Genomic DNA, 22398 nt, shown 5'->3' with positions numbered 1-22398 from the left:
CATACCAAATTATGCTCTGCAGAAAAGGTCATCTAATACCAACACCAACACAGTAAGTACTCTCAACTCTTTTATACTATAATCATTATATTTTATGCTCTTACTGACTCGAGTGTCGTCAGAGTGTCATCACAGGACGAGCAACTCTATGAAGGTTGAATCACTAAAGCTTGAAGGGAGACCCCTAGGAGCTCATCCAGATTCCGACCGACCTCGAGCCAACGAGAACATTTGGCGCCCACCATGGGGTAGGTAAAACCTTTCCTACCTCCACAATATATATGTAAAATTTTCCTTATTTCACAGGGTAGCACACACACCACCCATAAAGGGACCATTCTACCATAGTTGATATAGTTTGTAACCGTTTGATCACCTTGAGCACAAAAATCAAATCGTAATGGAAAAATATGTCAATAGATTGAATAGAGTAAAACAATTATAAGTTCATCGTCACATATACTATTTATTGATTTGGTGTTCATGCTCTGCAAGATAAATTTACTTGGAAATTTTCTAGATAAAAAGATAATTAAAACTATAAAGAAATATCATTATAAATAACGTAAAATTGAATTAAATTTGTAATATGCATAGTTTGGTATGTATCAAATAAATTAAAATGGGTGCATGTACTTACAACACTCTATAATAAGTTATTATTTTTATTTTATAAATTAGTAATATTGCCTCTTTGTGTTATCATAAAATATAATAAAGTGTTTATGTGGGTAATGAAGTTAACTTTTTATAAATGTTAATATACCGGGGAACCTATCTTTTATTTATTTCTAAGATATTGTGTCCTATTGGTATGAGAATATGTTAAGGAATATATGTATGTTCTAGCCAACTCGAGGTCGATGAGCATGGACTCTTAGTGGGATGAGCATGAGTTCCTACTGGTCTCTTTCCCTTCAAGCTTTAGTGATTCAACCTTCGGAAAATGAGGGGGACTCCTCCTCACGCTCAAATCAGTAAGGTCACAAAATATAATATAATGAGTATAGGATAAAATAGGAGTTGAGACTTATTGATTGAGATCTATTGACTTGTCTTGTACTCCCTCATAACGTTAGATACACAGGTCAGAAAAACAACTCATATATATAGGAAATCGTGCCAGGCCCATAACCTTGCAATTTCTATATAGGAAATCATGTTTGAGTGATTCGGTGTCTGAATTCATTAATTATTTTAAAATATATTTGGTAAGAATTGGGTAAATAAAATTTTGGATCTCAATCAATTAGCTTTAATTGCCCAATTAAGACAAAATCATGACTAAAGGCGAAGATAATCTAATAGACGACACAAGGAGTACTCTCAACTCATATTTTATAATATACTCATTATATTTTATGCTCTTACCGACTTTTACCCCCTGTTTGCTTTTTTGGATGTATTGTTCACAGGCAAAAAAGTAGTGAGGGGATATCAACTATTTGGATCTGTGGTTGTGTGGGGAAGAGAGGGAGATGATATACCTGTGAATAGTAAATATCCTCTCCTCTCGAAATGAAGAGATGTAGAGGGAAAGCCATGTCAATATCCTTTATTTCCAAATTTACCCTCATTTAAATGTGTCACAGTGCTTTATTTGAATGCATTAGTATTTAAAAAAATTTATTGTACAATGTTTAAAATATATATATATATATATATATATATATATATGTAATATTTAAAATGAAGAAACAAATCATCATAAATTTTAAGAAAATTTTAAGTTTGTTTATTATTTTATAAAATATAAATTATGTAAATAATGATAAATCAATGTAAAAAAAATATAGTTAAATAAAATCTTTCAGTTATATATTAGTTATTAGAGTAAATCAGGTTATACCTATTTTTCAAGTTATAATAAGATATTTTATTAAATGTGGTTGAATTTAGTTTTGTTTAAAGAAAAGAATATATTATATCTAATTAACATTGAAAATATTATCTCGGTTGGATCATGGGCATCACCAATACTAAATATTTTTTATTTATTTTATACTTATTTTTTATTATAATTTTTTATGAAATCCTTTTCTATGGTTAATTAAGTTATATTTTGGTGGCAGTAGTATTTTTTAGATTGCTTGTTTTTTAATATTAAAAAATAATAATTTTCTATTTATATAAAATGTGATTTATTTTCTAATTTTATAGTATATGTTTAATATTTAAAGAAATTATTTGAAGTTATGTTTTTATTTAATTTGTTGTTGTGTTTATATTAATATATTTCTATGTATATTTATTATGTTTATGAGTTATAATTTATTTATTATAATTTTTATGATTTTTTTTCTATTGTTAATTACGTTAATTTTTTTTAGTATTTTTTATTTTTCATTACTATAAAGTTTTTAATATTAAAAAATAATATTTTTTTATATAAGATTTGATTTATTTTTCAATTTTATAGCACATGTTTAATATTTTAAAGAAATTACTTGAAGTTCTATTTTTATTTAATTTGTTAAATACATTTTTTTTCTAATTGTAATTTTTATATTATACATATTTACATTTAACATATATATTTTTTTATAATTTTTAAATCTACGGAATATGGAAAGTTGTTCATTTTTAAATAAAAAAAACTCATTTTATTATTACTTTTTTTAAAAGGCTAGGGTAAATTTGTAAAGTAACATTTCACACCTTTAAAAAAAATTATAATTTTTTCATAAAATCACATCACTCACAAATTTTCATAAACTTTATTCACACATTCATCCTAACATACCACAATCCAAACACATTCACTTTCTTCACACTTTCCTCACACATCCACTCTCTCAAATCCCCACACATCCCCTTCCTAATCCAAACAAAGTCTTAGTATTAGAATGTCGTCGTAAAAGAAGTCTCTCATTCCTAAAAAGTTGAATCACAAGAATTTTGAAATGAGATTACTAAAAATTTATTTAGATTTCGAACTAAAGTGAGTGACAGAGACACACAAACCAAAAGAATTTAAAACGTTAAAGACTTTGAAACAGATTGAAAACAGGTGTAGGGAACATCCAATCTAGTAAAAACAAAAGTCCTTAACAAAATTTGAAATATTCATTTCATTATATTTTTTCATCACATTACTCGTCTGAATTTGAAGTTTTGTCTTTCTGAACTTGTAAAGAGAAAAAGGTGAATTTAAATATTGTGTACATCGAAATACCTGACTAATCTAAAGATGTTTGGAATGGTACACGTAGCTGAAAGAGTGAGTAGAGTCAAACACAAAGTTCACCCTTAATTAAAACGCGCATCCCACACTGCTCATCAAACGTCTTATCCCCCGTAAAGTCAATTACCATTCAAAACAATTTCTCACGCCTTTCCTTTCCCATTGTTTTTTCCGCGGATTCTCAATTCCCATAGAATCATTGTTTTAAGTCTGTGCTCCAAGATCTTTATGTTTACTCATAAAAAAAAATTATTAAATAAAAATTAATTTTAAAAATAAAAAATAATTAATTATTATATTTATTAAATTAAAATTCTTAGATCTTTATTTTATTAAAAAATTATTAAATAAAATTAATTTTAAAAATAAAAAATAATTAATTATTATATTAATTATTATTTTTTTATTTTTTAAATTAATTTATATTATTGATAAATAATTTATAAATTGATATCTAATTAGTTATTAAAGTTTTTATTATCAAATTTAAAATATAAATAATTGATAATTAAAATCTTAATAATTAATTAGATATTAATTTAAAAATTACTTATCAAAATTAATTTAAAAATAATAATTTTTTTTTAATTTTTAAATAATTTTGAATTGAATCATTATAATAATTAATTATTTCTAATCTCTAAATATAATTACTATTTAGTAATCTACCTACCTGCCAAGGTGATTAAAAAGTGGCATTCCTCTGATGCGGATTTCTCACGTTGTTCATGTTCCTCTTCACTCGCATCAGACGATGTGAGTTCTTTGGCTCTGTAGACGTCACCCTTCCAGTTGGTGCCAGCCAACACAAACAACATGCTGTTCCCACAAGAGGCTTTCAAATCAGCAGCTAAATTATTTTTTAGAAAATATTTTAACTTTTTTAACACGTCTTTTAAATAAAGATAAAAGTAATTTATTTATTATTTAGATACAGGAAATTAAAATTGAAATATTATTAATATTTGAAATTCTGCTATATTTTGTTATACATGAATAAAATAACTACAAAAGTAATTGCCATGGAATAGGATGTCAAATGGATAGTTACTCCAGTTAACTGGAATTAAATAACCATTTAATTCATGCATTTGTTGGCTTTTATTTAACTTGTGTGACTACCTCCAGTGTAACCTCATATGGTTTTATATTAAATTCATGAAGTGGCAAATAGCATGAAGGGAGTTTTAGGATTTGACTCATCTGAACCCATCAGAAAAGATTGAGTTTTGATTTTTTTTTTTTACTGTTTCTTTTTGCAACTCCATATGTTTTTCTCTCATATCCATAAATTTTTGTATTTCAAAAAATATCCTTTTGTAATATTTCAGATTACATAATTCAGAAGTTTTTTTCCAAATTTGTAATTAGTTATTGATTACATAATTCAGAAGTTTTTTTTAAAAGGATGATTAGTTTCGGATTACATAATCCATACGTCTTTTTTAATATGAGATTAGCTTCCAGATTATGTAATCTATAAGCCTTTTTCAAATGCGTATCTGAATTACATATAATCTGAAAGCTACTCTCAAATCCAAATTTTTGGATTATATACCATTTTTAAAAAATATATTCAGGATTACATAATCCGTAAGTTATTTCTAAATTTAAGAGTAACTTCTATATTGTATGATCCAGAATAAGGGAGTGGTGTAAAATGGATAAAAAGATATTTTCTTATTTTGTATGGGGTGACAGAAGAACATGTGGAGGTGCAGGAAGAAAATCCTGTTTTTTCTTTGGTGTTTCTTCTTGGACCTTAACAAATTTCTCTCTACTCCCCCATCTTTTTGAAAAAGTTGTTTTAAATGACTTCCAAATTTCAGTCTGAAATGTTTTTTAAACATACTTTTCATAATACATTCTATTGAATTATCAGATTTACCATTTTAGAAGTTCTGAAAAAGACTAATTTAAATAATTAATTTTCTTTTCGGATTTTCTATTCCACGAACACATTTTACTAACATCTTATATTTTATAATCACTCAAAACTGTTAAGAGTAATTTAGATATTTTAAAAAATAAGAGTTTCAGGAAAAAAATATAAGGTGCAGAAAGAAACACCTTTGTATTTTATGGGTGTTGAACCTACCTTCAAAAAACGGACAGTTTGACTCAGATCTTAAAAGTTGAGATTTTGGGGTCTTTTATCTTTAAAACTTGTGTGAACTAAATTATGTTTATATTTGAGTAAGATATATTTTATCATAAAAAATTGAGTATGACATGTTTAAATATGCGGCATTAGATTTCTCTTCATAACCAAGTAATATTATTTTTATTTTTTACTTATAAAGAAACCATCAAGAGTACTCCAAACTTTTATTTATATTTATTGGTTAAATTACTCTATAAGTTCTTCAACCATGTATTAATTCTTAATTATATTTATGATTTTTCTAAATTACATTTTATTCTTTTGATTTTGAATTGAGTATTTGTGTATAATTGTCAAGTATGAATTTGCTATAACGTTGTTATGAGTTGTAAAATTTAGAGAAACTTCTGAAAGACTACTAGAGTTAGTGAATCTCTATAACTAAGAATATAGATAGAAGAGCCCGTTGAAAAGGTCAAATTGAAAACAATAAAAAAATAAAGAATATTGTTATCGAGATGCAAGAAAACTCGATAAAAAACAGCAAACTTAACCATACCACATTCATAAACAAATAAGATATCTGTGGTTACTTTTTTAAAATTAATTAAACAAAAAAACAGTCCAAATAAACTAATAAAAAAATAGTTTTAACAATATTAAATCTTTTAAATAATTTGAAAATGCACACACTACTTTAAACTTTTTTTTATATTTCTTTTAAAACATATTAAAAAATTATCAAAAACAGTTTTGAATATAAAACTTTTTTTAATTTTATTTTTTGAAATATATCTCTATTTCTTCCATTTTCACGGAGGATTCTAATTTAATTTTTGAAAATTTGGGATTTTATCACCGGTTTTTCTTTATTCGATCTTTCTCACTTTATCTCTTTTCTTTCTCAAATCTCTTAATTCAATAACATAACTCTCATGCTCTCTCTGTCTCTTATACATATGGATACACATAAATCTATATTTTATTTAAATAAATATAAATATACATATAATAATAGTAAAAATAAAAAATGTGAATGCATACGAGAAAGCATGTGTTTCCGCTAGTGTTAATAAGTTAAATTTATTTACTAATGAAAATATATGCGTGGAATATTATGTTAATAAATTAAATCTAATCTCTACTAGCAAAAATATATGCATTTACATATTTATATATATGATTTTATTTTATTTATAAATTATTGATTAAAAATAGAAAAAAAAACAATTTAAAAATATATGACTATAATTTTATAAAAATAGTATTATATGTAGCCGCTATTTTAAAAGAGAACTTATTTAATAGTTTTAAAATAAATTATTTGATTATTTATTTTATTAAATAAATAAATAAAATTTATTTATCAAAGAATAAATTTTTCAATTAAAATATAATATCAAAAGAACTTACCAAAATGGTGTATTTTTTATATAATGATAGAAATATTAACTTTAGTTTTATATATTTATTTAAATAATATATATTGTTTGTAATATTTAATTTATATTATTTATAATTTGAATGAAAATACGATAATAAAAAAGTATGCATTTTATCCTTACCTGAGGAAAAAGAGTGTAACTGTATTGTAAAATTAGTAAAAGGGTACAATGTTATTTTTAGTGCACAAGTAATTTATATTTTCTAAATTTTTTTCTTCAATGTTAGATGTGTAAGGTAATTATAAAACTTGAGATGTTGAAATTTGAAAGATATTATTAAGAATAAAGTATATACTTCCATAAAAAATTTAAACACAAATAAATATAGTTTGCAATGACAATTTAAAAATTGAATCTGATTTTTGATATGGTTGTTAAAAGTGAAATTATAAATTGGTAATTCCTGAGGTCATATGGAATTTGACATTGAACCTTATGGCTTGAAATGAAGTAGCAATGGAATGAATACTCTATGGTCCCTGTTCTGCAAAACTATAAAATTTAGATGAATATCATAGAGGGTATCCAAGAAATCTTACGTGGCAAATTGTGATTGGGTAGAAGAGGTATTCCATGATATGTTTGTAGATATGTGATCTGAGTTGGTGAGGAAGGAAATGAAAGAAAGAATTGGAAAGAGAAGAGTGGGGCAAGGGAAGAAGCAATTAGTGGACACAAATCATTCTCCAAATCCAAACCAATAGAAATTGAAATAGAGATCTCATGTGATATTTAGATAAGAACCCTCTTCTCAATTAACCTATATATACTTCTCCTCTAGGCTACCACTACAGCAACCACCATTCATAACCCTTCTCTCCACTTTCACTTTCAAACCTTTTCATTATTTTCCAATGGCTGCTTCAACAATGGCTCTCTCTTCATCATCATTGGCTGGCCAAGCAATCAAGCTTTCCCCCTCCACCCCTGACCTTTCCACTGGAAGGATTTCCATGAGGAAAACAGCTTCTAAGTCTGTTTCCTCTGGAAGCCCATGGTACGGCCCAGACCGTGTCAAGTATTTGGGCCCATTTTCCGGTGAGGCACCATCTTACCTCACTGGTGAATTCCCAGGTGATTATGGTTGGGACACTGCTGGGCTTTCTGCTGACCCTGAGACTTTTGCTAAAAACCGTGAACTTGAAGTCATCCACTCCAGATGGGCTATGTTGGGAGCTTTGGGCTGTGTTTTCCCCGAACTCTTGTCCCGTAACGGTGTGAAGTTTGGCGAGGCTGTGTGGTTTAAGGCTGGATCTCAGATATTCAGTGAGGGTGGACTTGACTACTTGGGCAACCCAAGCCTGGTCCATGCACAGAGCATTCTTGCTATCTGGGCCACCCAAGTTCTCTTAATGGGTGCCGTTGAGGGTTACCGTATTGCCGGTGGGCCTCTTGGTGAGGTGACTGACCCAATCTACCCAGGTGGAAGCTTCGACCCATTGGGCCTTGCTGATGACCCAGAAGCTTTTGCTGAGTTGAAGGTGAAAGAGCTCAAAAACGGTAGATTAGCCATGTTCTCCATGTTTGGTTTCTTTGTTCAAGCCATTGTCACCGGAAAGGGACCTTTGGAAAACCTTGCAGACCACCTTGCTGACCCAGTCAACAACAATGCCTGGGCATATGCCACAAACTTTGTCCCCGGAAAGTGAGAAAACTGTGAATTTCAAGTTTTTATGTAATGAAATATATGAATGAGTTATGCCTTTTTGGTACCTTTTGATCATTTTTCAGTTTTGTTTTCTCTCTGCACTTTTTTATTCTGCAAGCCAATTAATAATCACCAAATGCATACTAATCATTGAAGCGTCCCCACAACATTTACCAAATTAATAACATAGGAAACAAATAGCAAATTTTCTTAGTTCATACTAATGTTCCTATGACAATTCAGCCATGATAGTCATTGTTGTGAGAAACAATGCCAAAGGAAGACCAGATCAAAAGACTTCGAAGCAAGAAAACAAAACAATGGAATCACTAAGTTGTACCTGATCTTGTAAACATGCCCGATATGGCTACGAAAGCAGACGATAAGCAGGTTTAATTTAATCATGAAGCCTAAAAGATGCAAGGTGTATAACAATAAAACAAATTTCAACCAATAAATATTAAATATAATTTGGATCAAGCATGACAACCTTCTGTGACTAGACTTTAGAGAACATATGTTGGCCAAGAAAAACTCGCAGATTCATTAGAACTTTTCCCCAATTTCTTAGTACCAAGAAATAGTCATGTATCGGAGAATATTTGTTTCGAAGATCGTTTAGGCTCATTCTAATTCACATACTTTAAATGTAAAGAAAAAGAAAAAAAAGTTGTAGCTAATGTGACCTGTCATGCCAGTTTGTATTAGTGAAACAGAGATGGAAGAAGTTCAAGCTTAAAAGCATACAAAATTACAAACTTTCAAAAACATTAACTATTCATTAAAAATATTACAAAGTTGAAGAAACACTTTTATAACAACAATCAAGCCTAATCCCGTTACATGGAGTTTGATACATGAATAAAAGAAGAAATTTTAAAATGTCTATAGTTAATATATTTACAGCTACCGTTTTAAGCATCTTTTTTAGACAAGAAATTCATTGTGAAGATTAACTTAATAACAACAACAATAGCAATAGCAAAAGAACAAGTAGCCAGTTGAAATTAGATTTTGCCTTGCACTGTACCAAAACGATGTCACGTAATATATAAAATGACGAACGAGTCCGTACAAAGGTTATCAATTAAGGAGGTGCAAGAAGTTAGTTAAGGATGGACTCTCCACATTGAGTCCACTGGGTACTTCATACTTTTGGCCCACCAGGTAACATAGCTTAGTTTTACCAGTGATTTATAAACATCCATATAGATTTAATATGAATTAAATAAATTCGGAAAAAGTTAAATTTATTTCATAAGGATGAAAATTTATCTTAATAAATAAATAATTAAAAATAGTTTGGTGTGGCATAAATTTTTAAAAGTTGAATGTGAAAAAATCGTGTTATAATGATATAATTTTAGTTAAAAGTCTTATTATGACATTATTTTAGTGTTGGAGTGAAACAGAAATTGGGACAAAGTGATATAACTTTAGTGTTGGAGTTGTACAAAGATCATGTTAAGATGATGATTTCTCTTTCATTTAACACTAAAGTCGTATCATTTAACACTAAAGTCGTATCACATTGAGACAACTGCACTTTTTTTTTTATCAAAGTCGTGTCATCATAACATGACTTCTTTAAAACAAAATCATATCATGTTAATCAGACTTATTTATTTTATTAATTTTAAAAAGATATGTTCATTTTAATAAAATAAAAATCTTTTAAAATTATTTTATTTTGTTAAAAAAACCAAAAATATACCCTAACTAAATATGTAATTTTCTTCATATGTTCTTAACATAAAGTATAAGTGAAAAGTCTTATAATCAAACTAGTTTTAAGTGTGAAATTAAATTTAACTCATTCTCATAAAATCTATTTTGTAAAGGAAAAATGTTTTGTTAACACACTCTTACACACATTTGATGTTGCCAATATGAAAAAAAATGATGACGTGACAAAGACAGTTTTGTAACAATAATGTTTTCAGAAGCATGTCGGAGACCGCTTCTCGTAACTCTTGTCCACCACCGAGGACTCCTCCGATGACACTCTTGCCCATATATTGGCTCCATCGCCTCCTCTACGAGTTCCTATGTTGCGAGACCGAGTTGAAAGTCGTCGTTCTCATGGTTGCGACCCCTCCAGATCACCAAGCCGCTGCTCGATAAGCTCCTTCCGAAGCTCCTCGATTGCGTCCTCAAATCACTCGACGTATGCAACATCGTCGCTCTCGTCGAGATCGTCGTTGTCGCGCTCGACGTGACGACGCACCAGGAACAACTCCGCCCACTAACAGTAAGGACCGTGTGCGGTTGCTGTCGTAGACGATAGCGCGGAACTGGTCAACGTCGAAACAGATCCACACAACTCTTAAAACGCTGCCATTTGATGATTCGAGACCGTCGGAAACGTCGATGTAAGGTCCTTCGTCGCGAGGATTGAAGGCGAAACTCTCCAGTCCAACACCACTGTCAATCGGAACAACCTTCCACGTGTGAATATGAGCTATATTACATCGGTTAGATAGTTTAACCGGTGTAATATGAGTCATTTTTTGTAAAAAAAATATATTACAACGGTTGTTATTAACAACCGATGTAATATATTCTTTTTTACCCTATTTTGAAGCTCGAGTTACTCATTCACACGCAATCTTATTCTGCTACGTCATTGTCACGTCTACAACGTCAAATGTGTGTTACTGTCAAAGAGTATCAATATATCATGACTCTTTGTAAAGTGAGACTTATATCCAAATTAATTATTTTAGTTCAGTTGACCTCTAACACAATCTATCACAAAAAAAAATTATATCTTGGAAAGTAAAAAGAGCTTATTGAATATGGAAAAGAAATATGAGTAATTGGTATCATAATGAAGGGTGTACATAGGTTTGTATTTCAGCATAAATACATATATCTGAGCACATCTTTAAAGTAATAGGTGGGTTGGGTTGGGAAAAGAGAGCATGAGGGGGACGACATGTCGAAATATGTGGAACATGCCTTATAATATATGAAGGTTTTTGGAATTAAAATATTGATGACACCAAAACAAAACACATTATTGTAAATCCTGGCCTATTAATTCCACTATTTTGGACTATTCTTTCACACTTTGGACTTTCTACTGTTCCGACCTACCCCTAGCTAGATCCAACATCTCTCATTTATTTTGGTCGGTTCAGCTACTTAACTTATGTAATCAACCCAAATGTTAACTAATTAATTAATGCCTCACAAATTTTAAAATTAGTAACAACTTTTAATATACCTTCATTTTTAATACATGTATCTTAACAATTTTTTATTAATGATATATTTTATTGTTGATTCTTTTAACTGATGGATAATTGCCTAATAATATATTATTACGTTGGTTGCGGGAACGTAATTCAAAGGATATTGAAAATAGGTTTAAACCTCTTAATCAATTTGGTTTAGTACGGATTTGACTCAAAATGAGTTAGAAAAATATAGTTTTCATTTAAACGTGTCTACGAAATTGACTTAATTTGGGTTAAATGAATTTTAATTAGACTGCATATTTTTTTCATTATTATAAATGTTATTCTTTTAAGCGACTAAATAATTCACTTTTTCGTTTTGATCGGTCGGTACGTGTTTTTTCTTTTATTTATTGGACTTGTTCGACTAACTCTTCCTCAGTTCTTGTTCTTTTTTTTCAGTCAAGTTTTTCTTCTTTGTTCGGTCAGAGAATACCTGTTGTAAGATACCTGCAAAAGATGCATCAACTCTCAAATGAGTATTCGGTGTAATAAATGTATAATAATGATGTACCTTTTCTTGAAAGTTGTATTTATTTATATGTTGGTGTTGGATCAGGATTAACGTATGAATCATAATTAAATGGGTATTACATAGTTTTCCGTATGGGTTAACCTTATTAATCATCTATTAATCCTAATGTATTTTGAATATGTTAATTGATCAAAACCGGATATCGAAACTTGTGAGACTCGTTCGATTCCAATCGGTACAATTATTATTTTTATTACTTGGATTCAAACTTTAAATTATTTTAAAAAATTTGAATACTTTGATTCTAGGATTATAAATAAATGAATAAAACTATTCCATATTGACTGCACTACAATAATATATGAAATAAGTTGTAAAAATATAATATATTTAAATAAATCAATTCGCTTAACTTACCATTCTATACTGAGTTATATCAAAGTACAAAAATTTGAGGGTTGAATGAATGGCTTTATGAGGTTGTTTAATGTAATTTGCAATGTGCTTATTATACTCTACCAACATCACCCAGCTTATATTATGATGAACAGGATTAGTAGGTGAAGAAATGATAAAAGAAAGTCATGAAAAAAGAAAATAACGTTCATATGATGCATGAGTTATTACGTAGAAAAATGAAGAATGTTAGAGAAATGAAATGGGTGATGTGCACTTGGTTTGTATATATGATATTTTGATTATTTCGCAAGGAATGGAACTTTTATTCTGTCTCGGAACTTTACATATGTGAAGTGGCGGAGTGGGTCTTGTGTTTATTCTCTACAATTTACGATTCTTAACTCATGCATGACCTCATTTCTTGCTTCTTTTTTTCTTCTTTTTTTTCATTCTCAAAACATAACATTATCAAATTTATCATGGAGTGCGGAAGGGTTAATTCACACCACAAATTAATTATCATGTTGCTTCTCCCTCTTCCATAAACTAAACGTACATATTTATTTTATTATTTTGTCTTAGTGTTATTTTAAGAAGGTACTTTTTCTTAATAAAAAATTATTAAAGTATTTTGTACTACATAAGACCCAGATGTTATAGGCATGGTCAACAACATCTAGAACATGTAAAGCATAAATCAGTTAAACATGAATTTAGTAGACATTTTGTACTTTTTTATAAAAATACTTTTATGTTAAGTATTATTATGCAACTTGATATCTCAGTTAGGTTGATACTTCAAATAATAACAATCATCTGTCATCACATGAAAACAAATATTATTAAAAAAAAAAATACAAAAATATGGAAGACTAGGTCAAAACCCATATGTTAACAAAAACGATATATAGGTAGATTAAAGAAGCTTATTATACCAATGAAATGATTCTCTATGAATAAATCCTAAATTAGCTAACTTATCAAGACACACTTTCCCTTCACGAAAAATATGAGTAACCATAAATCTGATTTTTCCACAACAATTAAGACAAATATTTCATCGATTACAAAACATTCATGGAACATTAGTCCTAGCAATAAATGCAACACTAACCAAGGCAGAATTACATTCAAGTCAGACATTACTTGATGTAGAAAATAATACGAGAATTAATTGTGGTATTCGTGTTAATCTAAGCCCACCATCACAAAAATTCAATACATATCTGTAAATAGATTGATCAATCAATATTAGATTAAAATACATATTTAATAATGTTTATCATCCTCAACTATCAGAATACCAAGTACCGACTTAAACGTAAAAAAACCTTCTACAGCTATTTTTCATTTTGATAAAAACCGACAATAAAAACCTATTAGGTACCGACATAAAAAGTATGAAAGATAAAAAAAAAACTGAATAATAAAACTTTATGTTTAAAAAAAAGAAACATGTTTATTCATTTATTTAGCAAAATAATTAATTTGGGAGATATAAAATAGTCAGGAGTATAATAATGCACTGTATTCATTGATTGAAAGGTTTAACTAAATATAACATTACATTAATCGTAGATTACTCTTAATCCAAGTATGTGCTCCATTATAAGACCTAAATCTTAATTAGAACTCTTTCGTGGATAAACTGGCATATTAAATTCGCCAATTGTGAGGTTAACCATTATTAAGCAGTTTATGCAAACGTGTCCAACATGTTCTCCACAGAGCAAAAGTGCAACAATTATTTGATTCATGAATCATCAACACACTCCACTTGGACAAATGGAATTAAACATACCAATTAGCTATAAATTAAATGATCTAATTTGCTGTAGTTATTTCACTATTTAATAATATATTAACAAATATTTAAAGCCTTTCGTAATATTTAAAGAAATTTAATTTTCTACACAGCATTTACACTTTGCATTGCATATTTTAATTAACTCCCTTTCTGTCCAATTTATATCAAACAAATTATTTATATCAAACTAGAGATTCACGAGCATATTATTAACTTGATTTTAAGCTCTAAAATTCATGTTTTTTCTTCTTCTGAATATTAATTATTCACTTTATGCATGTATGCACGCGCATATGCACGTGCGATTATTTCGGTAACGGTATAAGGGGACTGCCATGTGTCTCGTGTATATTCAAATAAAACTCCAACATAAAATATTGTATTTATTTAAAATAATAATAATATATTGTATCAGCGTAATTCACATGTATCCCGCGAGTATGGTCTGTATCTTGTAATTATTAATATAATCTGGGTGTATTAATTTTTATGATAGAATAATTATATCAAAGTTATAACATTATTATTAAACAATTTTTAGGTTAAAATATGTTTTTAATCTCTATTTTTTTTTTCAAATTTAAAATTATTTTTATCTATTTTTTTTAAAAATGTTTATTTCCTAGTCAGTCAGATGTCCCATTTATTGCTGATATAATTGACATCATCTATATAAACAATTGTACATGTAACTAAAATATTATGTAAGAATTCGCTTTTTAATTTTTTTGTTAATTTTTTTTAAATAAATTTAATTTAGGTTAAATTTATTTTAGTCATTCAAATTAAAAAAGTAAATCAATATCTTTAATTCAAGACTGAGTATGCAATTTTTATTTAATTGGATTTCTTTATATAGTCATTGTGGTTATAGTATTAATTGCTTGTATCACTGTTATAGGAAAAGAGGAAAAATGAAAAGGAGAAATAGTAAAAGAGATTAAAATAAGAAAGTTTCAAACACAATTAAAATTGTCTTTTACAAATTAGACAAATGTTACTTATATCCACAAATTTTTAACAATATGAAATTTAAAAATCAAAATAAATTGTTTTAAATATGGAGGGCTAAGAAAATCACTGACATTTGAAGAACTTAAATGTCAATTTTATATTTGAGAGAAGAAAACATTTTTTAAATTTAAAGACTAAAAAAATTTAGTCAAAGAATACTTCAATACATATGTGGTTTTTTTTTATTTTTTTAGTTTCAGTTAATAGTATTTATTTATCATATTTTTTTTTATTAAAGTTGCTTGTCCTTTAATTTTATAACATTTTGACTCTTCTCGTCCTGATATATGATCCTTGTTGCTGAGATTGCTGCAACACAATCTCATTAAAGTATACATAGAGTGAGCTTAATAAAAGTGGTATATAATGTTTTAAATTTAATGTGAAGAAGTACTGTAATAATAGTACGATTATTTTTCTAATTAAACGTCAATTTTATAACATTTTCCCTCTTCTCATCTTTATATATATTCTTATCTAGATAATGTTGCAACATTATGATGCAAGTATACATAGAATGAGCTTAATAAAAGGGAGCTTTGAACCGCTTTTTAACTGTAGAATCTAATGGCTTTATCAATCAATTCACCAAAAAATGGCTTTAGCAACGAGGAGATGGAGAACACAAGGTACAATTAATTATTACCCTCATTTTGTAATAATCCCTATTCTATATACTGCACCAAAACAATTTTATTGTTGAACTCTAAGACCCTTCTGTATCTGCATAATTATAATCTGTTGATGTTACTAGGTTCCTTTTTGGCTCTGCAAAGTTAGTGTTAGTGTAATTCCATGTTTTAAGTACATGTTTGTGTGCAGTGGAACGGGGATTTTTCAATAATCGTGTGCAGTTGCAGTAGGGTAATGTGAAAGAGTACATGAAATGGTGAGTCAACTATATCTGATACATGGATACACTCAAGAAAGTGAACAACCAATGGCATGAATCGGTTGAAGATGGTTGCAAAAGATATTTTTGAAGTGGACCAACTGCATTTGGGACCCAGCTCAAGATTTTATGCCATTTGCATTGGGACAAGTAGGACCCTTTACACCATCCAGTTCCCTCAAAAACATAAGAAATGTGGAAAGTTAGCAGAAAAATAGTAGAATTTGTAGTTTATTCTTTAAAACAAAAGGGAGAGTGGAGAGAATCATAAGAAGCCTTTTTAGATGACTTCATAACCTCTTCACAGTTTCGTCACAGAACAAGTTGTGAAGTTGATAGAATTGAATAGGGTTAATTGATCTGGCATGATTTTGCTCCTCCTCAACTCAACCCTACCGTTTCAAGTTTATGTCAAACAGTTAAGCAATCTATGTCATCCTATAGCAAGACCACAATTTATTTTTTAAATGTGGAATAGGTCAAATTTTAGAAATGGATAAATTGGCACCCCTTTTGATTCCCTCGATAAATAAAAAAGGGGGAACAGGACAATGTATCAGTCACAATTATATTGGAATTTTTGAGAGTTTGTGTGTAGTTGAGTTATCCGTGATATCATACTAAACCATGTTTTGTCTTTTAGCAGATAATTATATTATAGTTTATAAAGAATAAACCACATATACAATATGATAATGTATATAGGCTGATGGTCCAGATAATACGGGTAACTGGATGTACAATTGTCGATGCGTCGGTGATCTTTAAATTTCTTTAAGTCTCATTCTTTCAATGTTGATGTTCGGTCGGTTGGGATATCTGCAATTGCACTCCAATGCTCAAATCAGCGCTATGATTAATGTATTCTAGTAGAATGTTAAAAAACGTAACTTATTCCTTCACAAATAACTCTATTTATAATATTAGCTTGTGGATCTTGACGTTGATGGGTTACGCAGTAGTTCTTTAATATCGGGAATGTGTATCTTTCAGTTAATCAGGTATTCCGCATATTTCGAGATATTCATTAACTCATTCAATATTACTTGTAACTGTTGCTATTTAGTGTATTTATTATGTTCTATGACTGGGGTGGTCGGTTTTTGGTACCGACTGACTCGATCGACAAACCATATATACAGTATGATCCAATCATAAGATATATATTATTGAGCTCTGTAAAAAGAAATATTATTGTTGAAGCACAGGGAGTTTTACTTAAGACAGAGTGTCTAAGAAAATATCTAACCATGTAAATAGCTGCTAGATGAACTTTACAGACTGCGACCTTGGAGATGCTGATAGTTCCTAACTCATAAATTATTAGAAAAACCTTTTGCCAGATATTTGGGATGGACTATAGAATTTGTACACTTGGTCCACTTACACTTCATTCCATTCATCTACACAACTTATGTAGTACTTTAATACTCACACCACACCTAATTCAAAATTAAGACTATTAAAAAGCCAAAATGCTCGGCCATTATTCACAGTGAACCTACCTATGTAGTGCTCATTGCTGCTATTTGGTCAAGTCCGTGGCTCAATGGGAAGATGGGAAGGGCTCAATGAGTAAAACTCTTCAACCAGATGAAACACTGTATCAGAAACTTTTGTTTTGAGTCTTTTGACCTAGCTAGATTAGCATATGTGAGTTTTGTGGCCAGAAATAAAACAAGACCTTAGACCGTGTACAAAGGTGGTTGGATGCATTTTCTAGAACCATCTAATGGGCAAGGGGAATCACTAATGACGTATGTCTTGAGATTTAAGGCATGGAATTTTAGTTAGGATGAGAGCATACATTTGGTTGCAGAGGAAAAAAGATCTATGGAAAGATCTTGCTACCAATAAGAAGAAAGGGAGGCGAAAATTAAAGTATGTGTGGTTCCTCTTGTGCATCAACATCAGTGAGATTGAGAATTTAGCATAGATATTGATAAGATTTGAAGTTGGACAAAAGGCTCAGAAGTTTAGTACTTGAAGCATTTAATGATGGAAGGAAGATTTCCTTGAGATGCTTAGTTTGGTCAGAGAGATTCTTTGAAACCTATAACTCATCATCAAATCTAGGCAAAATCTCCTAAAAAAGTGCCATAATTCTGCCTCGTGCTTCTTCAGTTTACAGCAATAAGGATAATGAAAAGGAAAAAAGAAAAGTTTTGGTTCAAGAGAGAAGACGTGGGGAGAGGAAGCATCCAGTTAGATTCATATCATGCAAGACCCTTGGACACATCACATATGCCGTTGACAAAACAATAAGTGGTCTATAGACAGATATAATTCCAATTATTCTAATCTATCACCAACTACTAGTACAGCTTTTTTGAACAACCAACTTCACCAAAAACTAAAGGGAGCAAAACATAATATATTATTTTCTTCAACCAGTTCTAAGAATTGGCCTGCCTATTTAAGAACATCTTCTGAGATTCTGATATGCATGCCAGCACTGTCTACTCCTTTCTGCCCATTCTTCCCTCCTTACCCGCTTTAAGCCTTTCCTTACTCCTTTTTAATTCTCTCTGTCAGCACCGTTTTCACCACTTCACTCTTTTAATCTTGTATATTATCATCTCCTCCCTTCTCAATAAAGGCCTCAATTCCTTTATATTTTTCTAAATAAAAATGTGGCCTCTTTGTCTTGCAGCATTGGTTATTATAGGCATTACACATTGGGTTTATAGATGGAGAAATCCCAGTTGCCATGGAAAACTCCCCCCAGGTTCAATGGGTTTGCCCCTTCTGGGTGAGACCCTTCAGTTTTTCTCCCCCAACACCTCTTCTGATATTCCTCCTTTCATCAAGCAGAGGATGAAAAGGTATACAAGTATTTTCATCTCAACTCAATAGGAACCATTCTCCTAAAGAAGTAAACTCTTATTTGGTCATCCTTTTGAGTCTTTCAGGTATGGACCAATCTTCAAGACCAACTTGGTTGGACGGCCAATTGTAGTATCAACAGACCCTGACCTTAATTACTTCATCTTCCAACAAGAGGGGCAGGTGTTCCAAAGCTGGTACCCAGACACATTCACAGAGATCTTTGGGCGACAAAATGTTGGTTCCTTACATGGGTTCATGTACAAGTACCTTAAGAACTTGGTTCTCAATCTGTTTGGTCCTGAAAGCCTTAAAAAGATGCTCTCAGAAGTGGAACAAACAGCCTGCAGAACATTAGAGAAGTGGTCATTTGAGGACAGTGTTGAGTTGAAGGAAGCAACAGCAAGGGTAAAATTATTACCACCTATCTATTTTCTTGTTTTCTTCATTTCTTTCTATTATGAAGTGGACTTTAAGCCTAACTCAACCTCTTAAAACCGGCTTATAAGAGAAGGTTTACACCTACTTATATACAATGAAATTTTCTAATTTTTAGTTGATGTTGAATCTCCGAGGTTAAGTTAAGCTTAAAAGTACTTCTTGATACTCTCCTTCCATTCCGTTTCTAAACCATGGTTTGCTATGTATGCTCCCATGCAGATGATATTTGATTTGACAGCCAAAAAGCTCATCAGTTATGATTCAACCAAGTCCTCCGAGAACTTAAGGGACAACTTTGTTGCATTTATACAAGGACTCATCTCCTTCCCTCTGGACGTTCCAGGAACAGCTTATCACAAATGTCTGCAGGTAAGTCCATATCATCCACCAAAACTTCTGCTAGGTTCTACAATATTACATGGATTTAAAATTTTCAACAGGTTTTTCTCTTCAACTGTGCAACCCTTAACAACTCACCACGAATCCCACAATCATCTCACTTTATTCTCACAAACTTTTAAAAAAACATTTCTTATAATGTGAATTACTTAAATGGTGTAATTGCATAACTGATTCTTAAGTTTAAGAAGCCTATCAGCATTGGAGAAGCTAACAAGAACTGAATCAGTATTCTTCGCTAATAATTAGGCCAATCCGCAAAAACAAAATAATTTCTTTTGTTGTGTCAGAGATTGAAAAACATAATTTGTTTGTGATATCTCTCAGGGTAGGAAAAAGGCAATGAAGATGCTGAAGAAGATGCTGCAGGAAAGACGGGGAATGAAAAGGAAAGAGCAAAAAGATTTCTTTGACTATGTGATTGAAGAACTTAAGAAAGAGGGAACTGTCCTCACTGAAGCGATCGCTCTTGACCTCATGTTTGTGCTCCTCTTCGCAAGCTTCGAAACTACTTCTCTCGCTCTCACTTATGCCATCAAAGTACTCTCAGACAATCCCTTAGTACTCAAGCAATTACAAGTATGTTAAAACAATATTAAAATCTTCGAACTACTTTCACGGCTTTTTCTTTCTTACGAACCTCCTTTTGACTAAACGAAAAGACCTCCGTGTTGTGGGTTTTAGGAGGAACATGAAGCCATCCTCAAGCGACGTGAAGATCCTAACTCCGGAATCACGTGGAAAGAATACAAATCAATGACATATACATTTCAGGTGGATCAGTTTTTTTCCTGTTTTTAGTGAGTGAAAGTTTTCAATGTAAATTTCTACGTACGTGTACATATCTCATTTAAAAGTCCATGACGATTTGCAGTTCATAAATGAAACCGTGAGACTCGCAAATATAGTTCCTGGAATCTTCCGGAAGGCACTGAGGGAAATTAACTTTAAGGGTACGTATAGTTTTTTCATTCATTCATTCATTCCACGTTACGAAAAGCACAGTTTTTGATGGCTTAGCTTGATCTGCAACATAACATAAGCAATTATTGGAGTAGTTAGAAATAAAATTGAATAAGGTGGAAAAACCAGAATGAATGTATACAAGTCCAGTGCAGACATAGCTAATATGTTGTATTTAAAAAAACGCTGACAACTTTACTTCATTAATGAACACATTCATGCAGGATATACCATACCAGCAGGTTGGGCAGTTATGGTGTGTCCCCCTGCTGTGCACTTGAATCCAGCCAAATATCAGGATCCTCTTACCTTCAACCCACAAAGATGGGAGGTGCGTCTAAGGCATGTTTTTTTTATTATATATATATATAAATAATAATGATAAAGTGTAATTTTTCTTTTGTCCCATTATTTTTTTTTTTAAATTTAGATATATATTTCAATAACTATTGGCGAGATAGAAAAAATGAAAACAAAAAGTGTGTTCTTATTTTATTATTTCCTTTCTAAATGCTGCTTTAGTTGCTAGCTACCAGCTGGCTATGATGACTATATCCATGTAACTTATAGCTTAGTTTTCCATATCACTTTCAAAAAAAAATTCTCAACTGTAAAATGCACTAATTTATAATTGTAATTGTAATTTGATTAATATAATTTTAAAATTGTTTCATTTCAATATATAATTTTTTTAGTTATAATTTGTTACATTGTAATTTGGTGTATGGTTGTGAATATATTATCATTTATCTCTTTTTTTTAAACATTGGTAACCCGAAAAATTGGGCTTTCAGGGAATGGAACTAACTGGTGCGACAAAAAATTTCATGGCTTTCGGTGGAGGCATGAGATTTTGTGTTGGAACAGACTTCACTAAAGTTCAGATGGCTATATTTCTTCATAGTTTAGTAACGAAATATCGGTAAGATGATGAAATGACAGAGTTATCTCCTGTGAACATAAATAGAGATACAAAGTCTATTTTAACAAATGAATAATATTTCAGGTGGCGACCCGTCAAAGGAGGAAATATCGTTCGAACTCCTGGTTTACAATTTCCAAATGGCTTCCACGTTCAGATCATGGAGAAAGATCAAAGGAAACAGGAACCAGAGTTTAACAAAACAAATTAGAAACCAAAACTCCGCGAGAGAGACTAGTATATGGTACAAATTTAGGCTTCAAACCTCCGCAGGCATTGGCATTTTTAAGAAACACAAGCCAACGCAATTGTTATCAAAGCCACAACAGTAACCATAATAACGGTCTCTCACTCAGTTTTGATTAGGTCTCTTAGAAATTGTGTTTTTATTAGAATTTCTTCTCAATATACATGAGCGGGGGTTTTTTAAGAACATGACATTCCCTACCTTGCAAAAAGGCAGTGAGGGAAGGAAAGTTGTACCTGTAACAAGTGATGTAAATGGTTCAGATTATATCCCGAGTCAATATACAATCTGCTTTTTGAAATTCTCACTTTTTACTGCTTGCAACTTGCATTCGTAATGATTTTCACCTATAAAAGTAGTCGATTGAGGAAGTTGATACTGAGGTATAGT

General features: G+C 30.5%; 2 protein-coding genes across 2 annotated transcripts; both read left to right on the top strand.

Moving 5' to 3' along the window:
- The first annotated feature begins 7465 nt into the window (after positions 1-7465).
- On the top strand, positions 7466-8456 carry LOC137811402 (chlorophyll a-b binding protein, chloroplastic). The gene has a single exon (XM_068613133.1). The coding sequence runs from the start codon at positions 7588-7590 to the stop codon at positions 8380-8382; it is 795 nt and encodes a 264-aa protein (XP_068469234.1). The 5' UTR covers positions 7466-7587; the 3' UTR covers positions 8383-8456.
- A 10183-nt stretch (positions 8457-18639) lies between these two features.
- On the top strand, positions 18640-22309 carry LOC137811388 (cytochrome P450 87A3). The gene is made up of 9 exons (XM_068613109.2): positions 18640-19035; positions 19123-19444; positions 19697-19846; positions 20204-20455; positions 20561-20650; positions 20751-20829; positions 21064-21170; positions 21634-21761; positions 21846-22309. Exons 1-9 carry the CDS (start codon positions 18842-18844, stop codon positions 21970-21972), a joined length of 1449 nt encoding a protein of 482 aa, XP_068469210.1. The 5' UTR covers positions 18640-18841; the 3' UTR covers positions 21973-22309.
- Positions 22310-22398: the final 89 nt, after the last annotated feature.

Source organism: Phaseolus vulgaris, chromosome 2, assembly GCF_051622355.1.
Source record: "Phaseolus vulgaris cultivar YP4 chromosome 2, ASM5162235v1, whole genome shotgun sequence".
NCBI lineage: Eukaryota > Viridiplantae > Streptophyta > Magnoliopsida > Fabales > Fabaceae > Phaseolus > Phaseolus vulgaris.
Note: the sequence above shows the minus strand (reverse complement) of the source record. Positions and strands in the feature narration are given on the sequence as shown.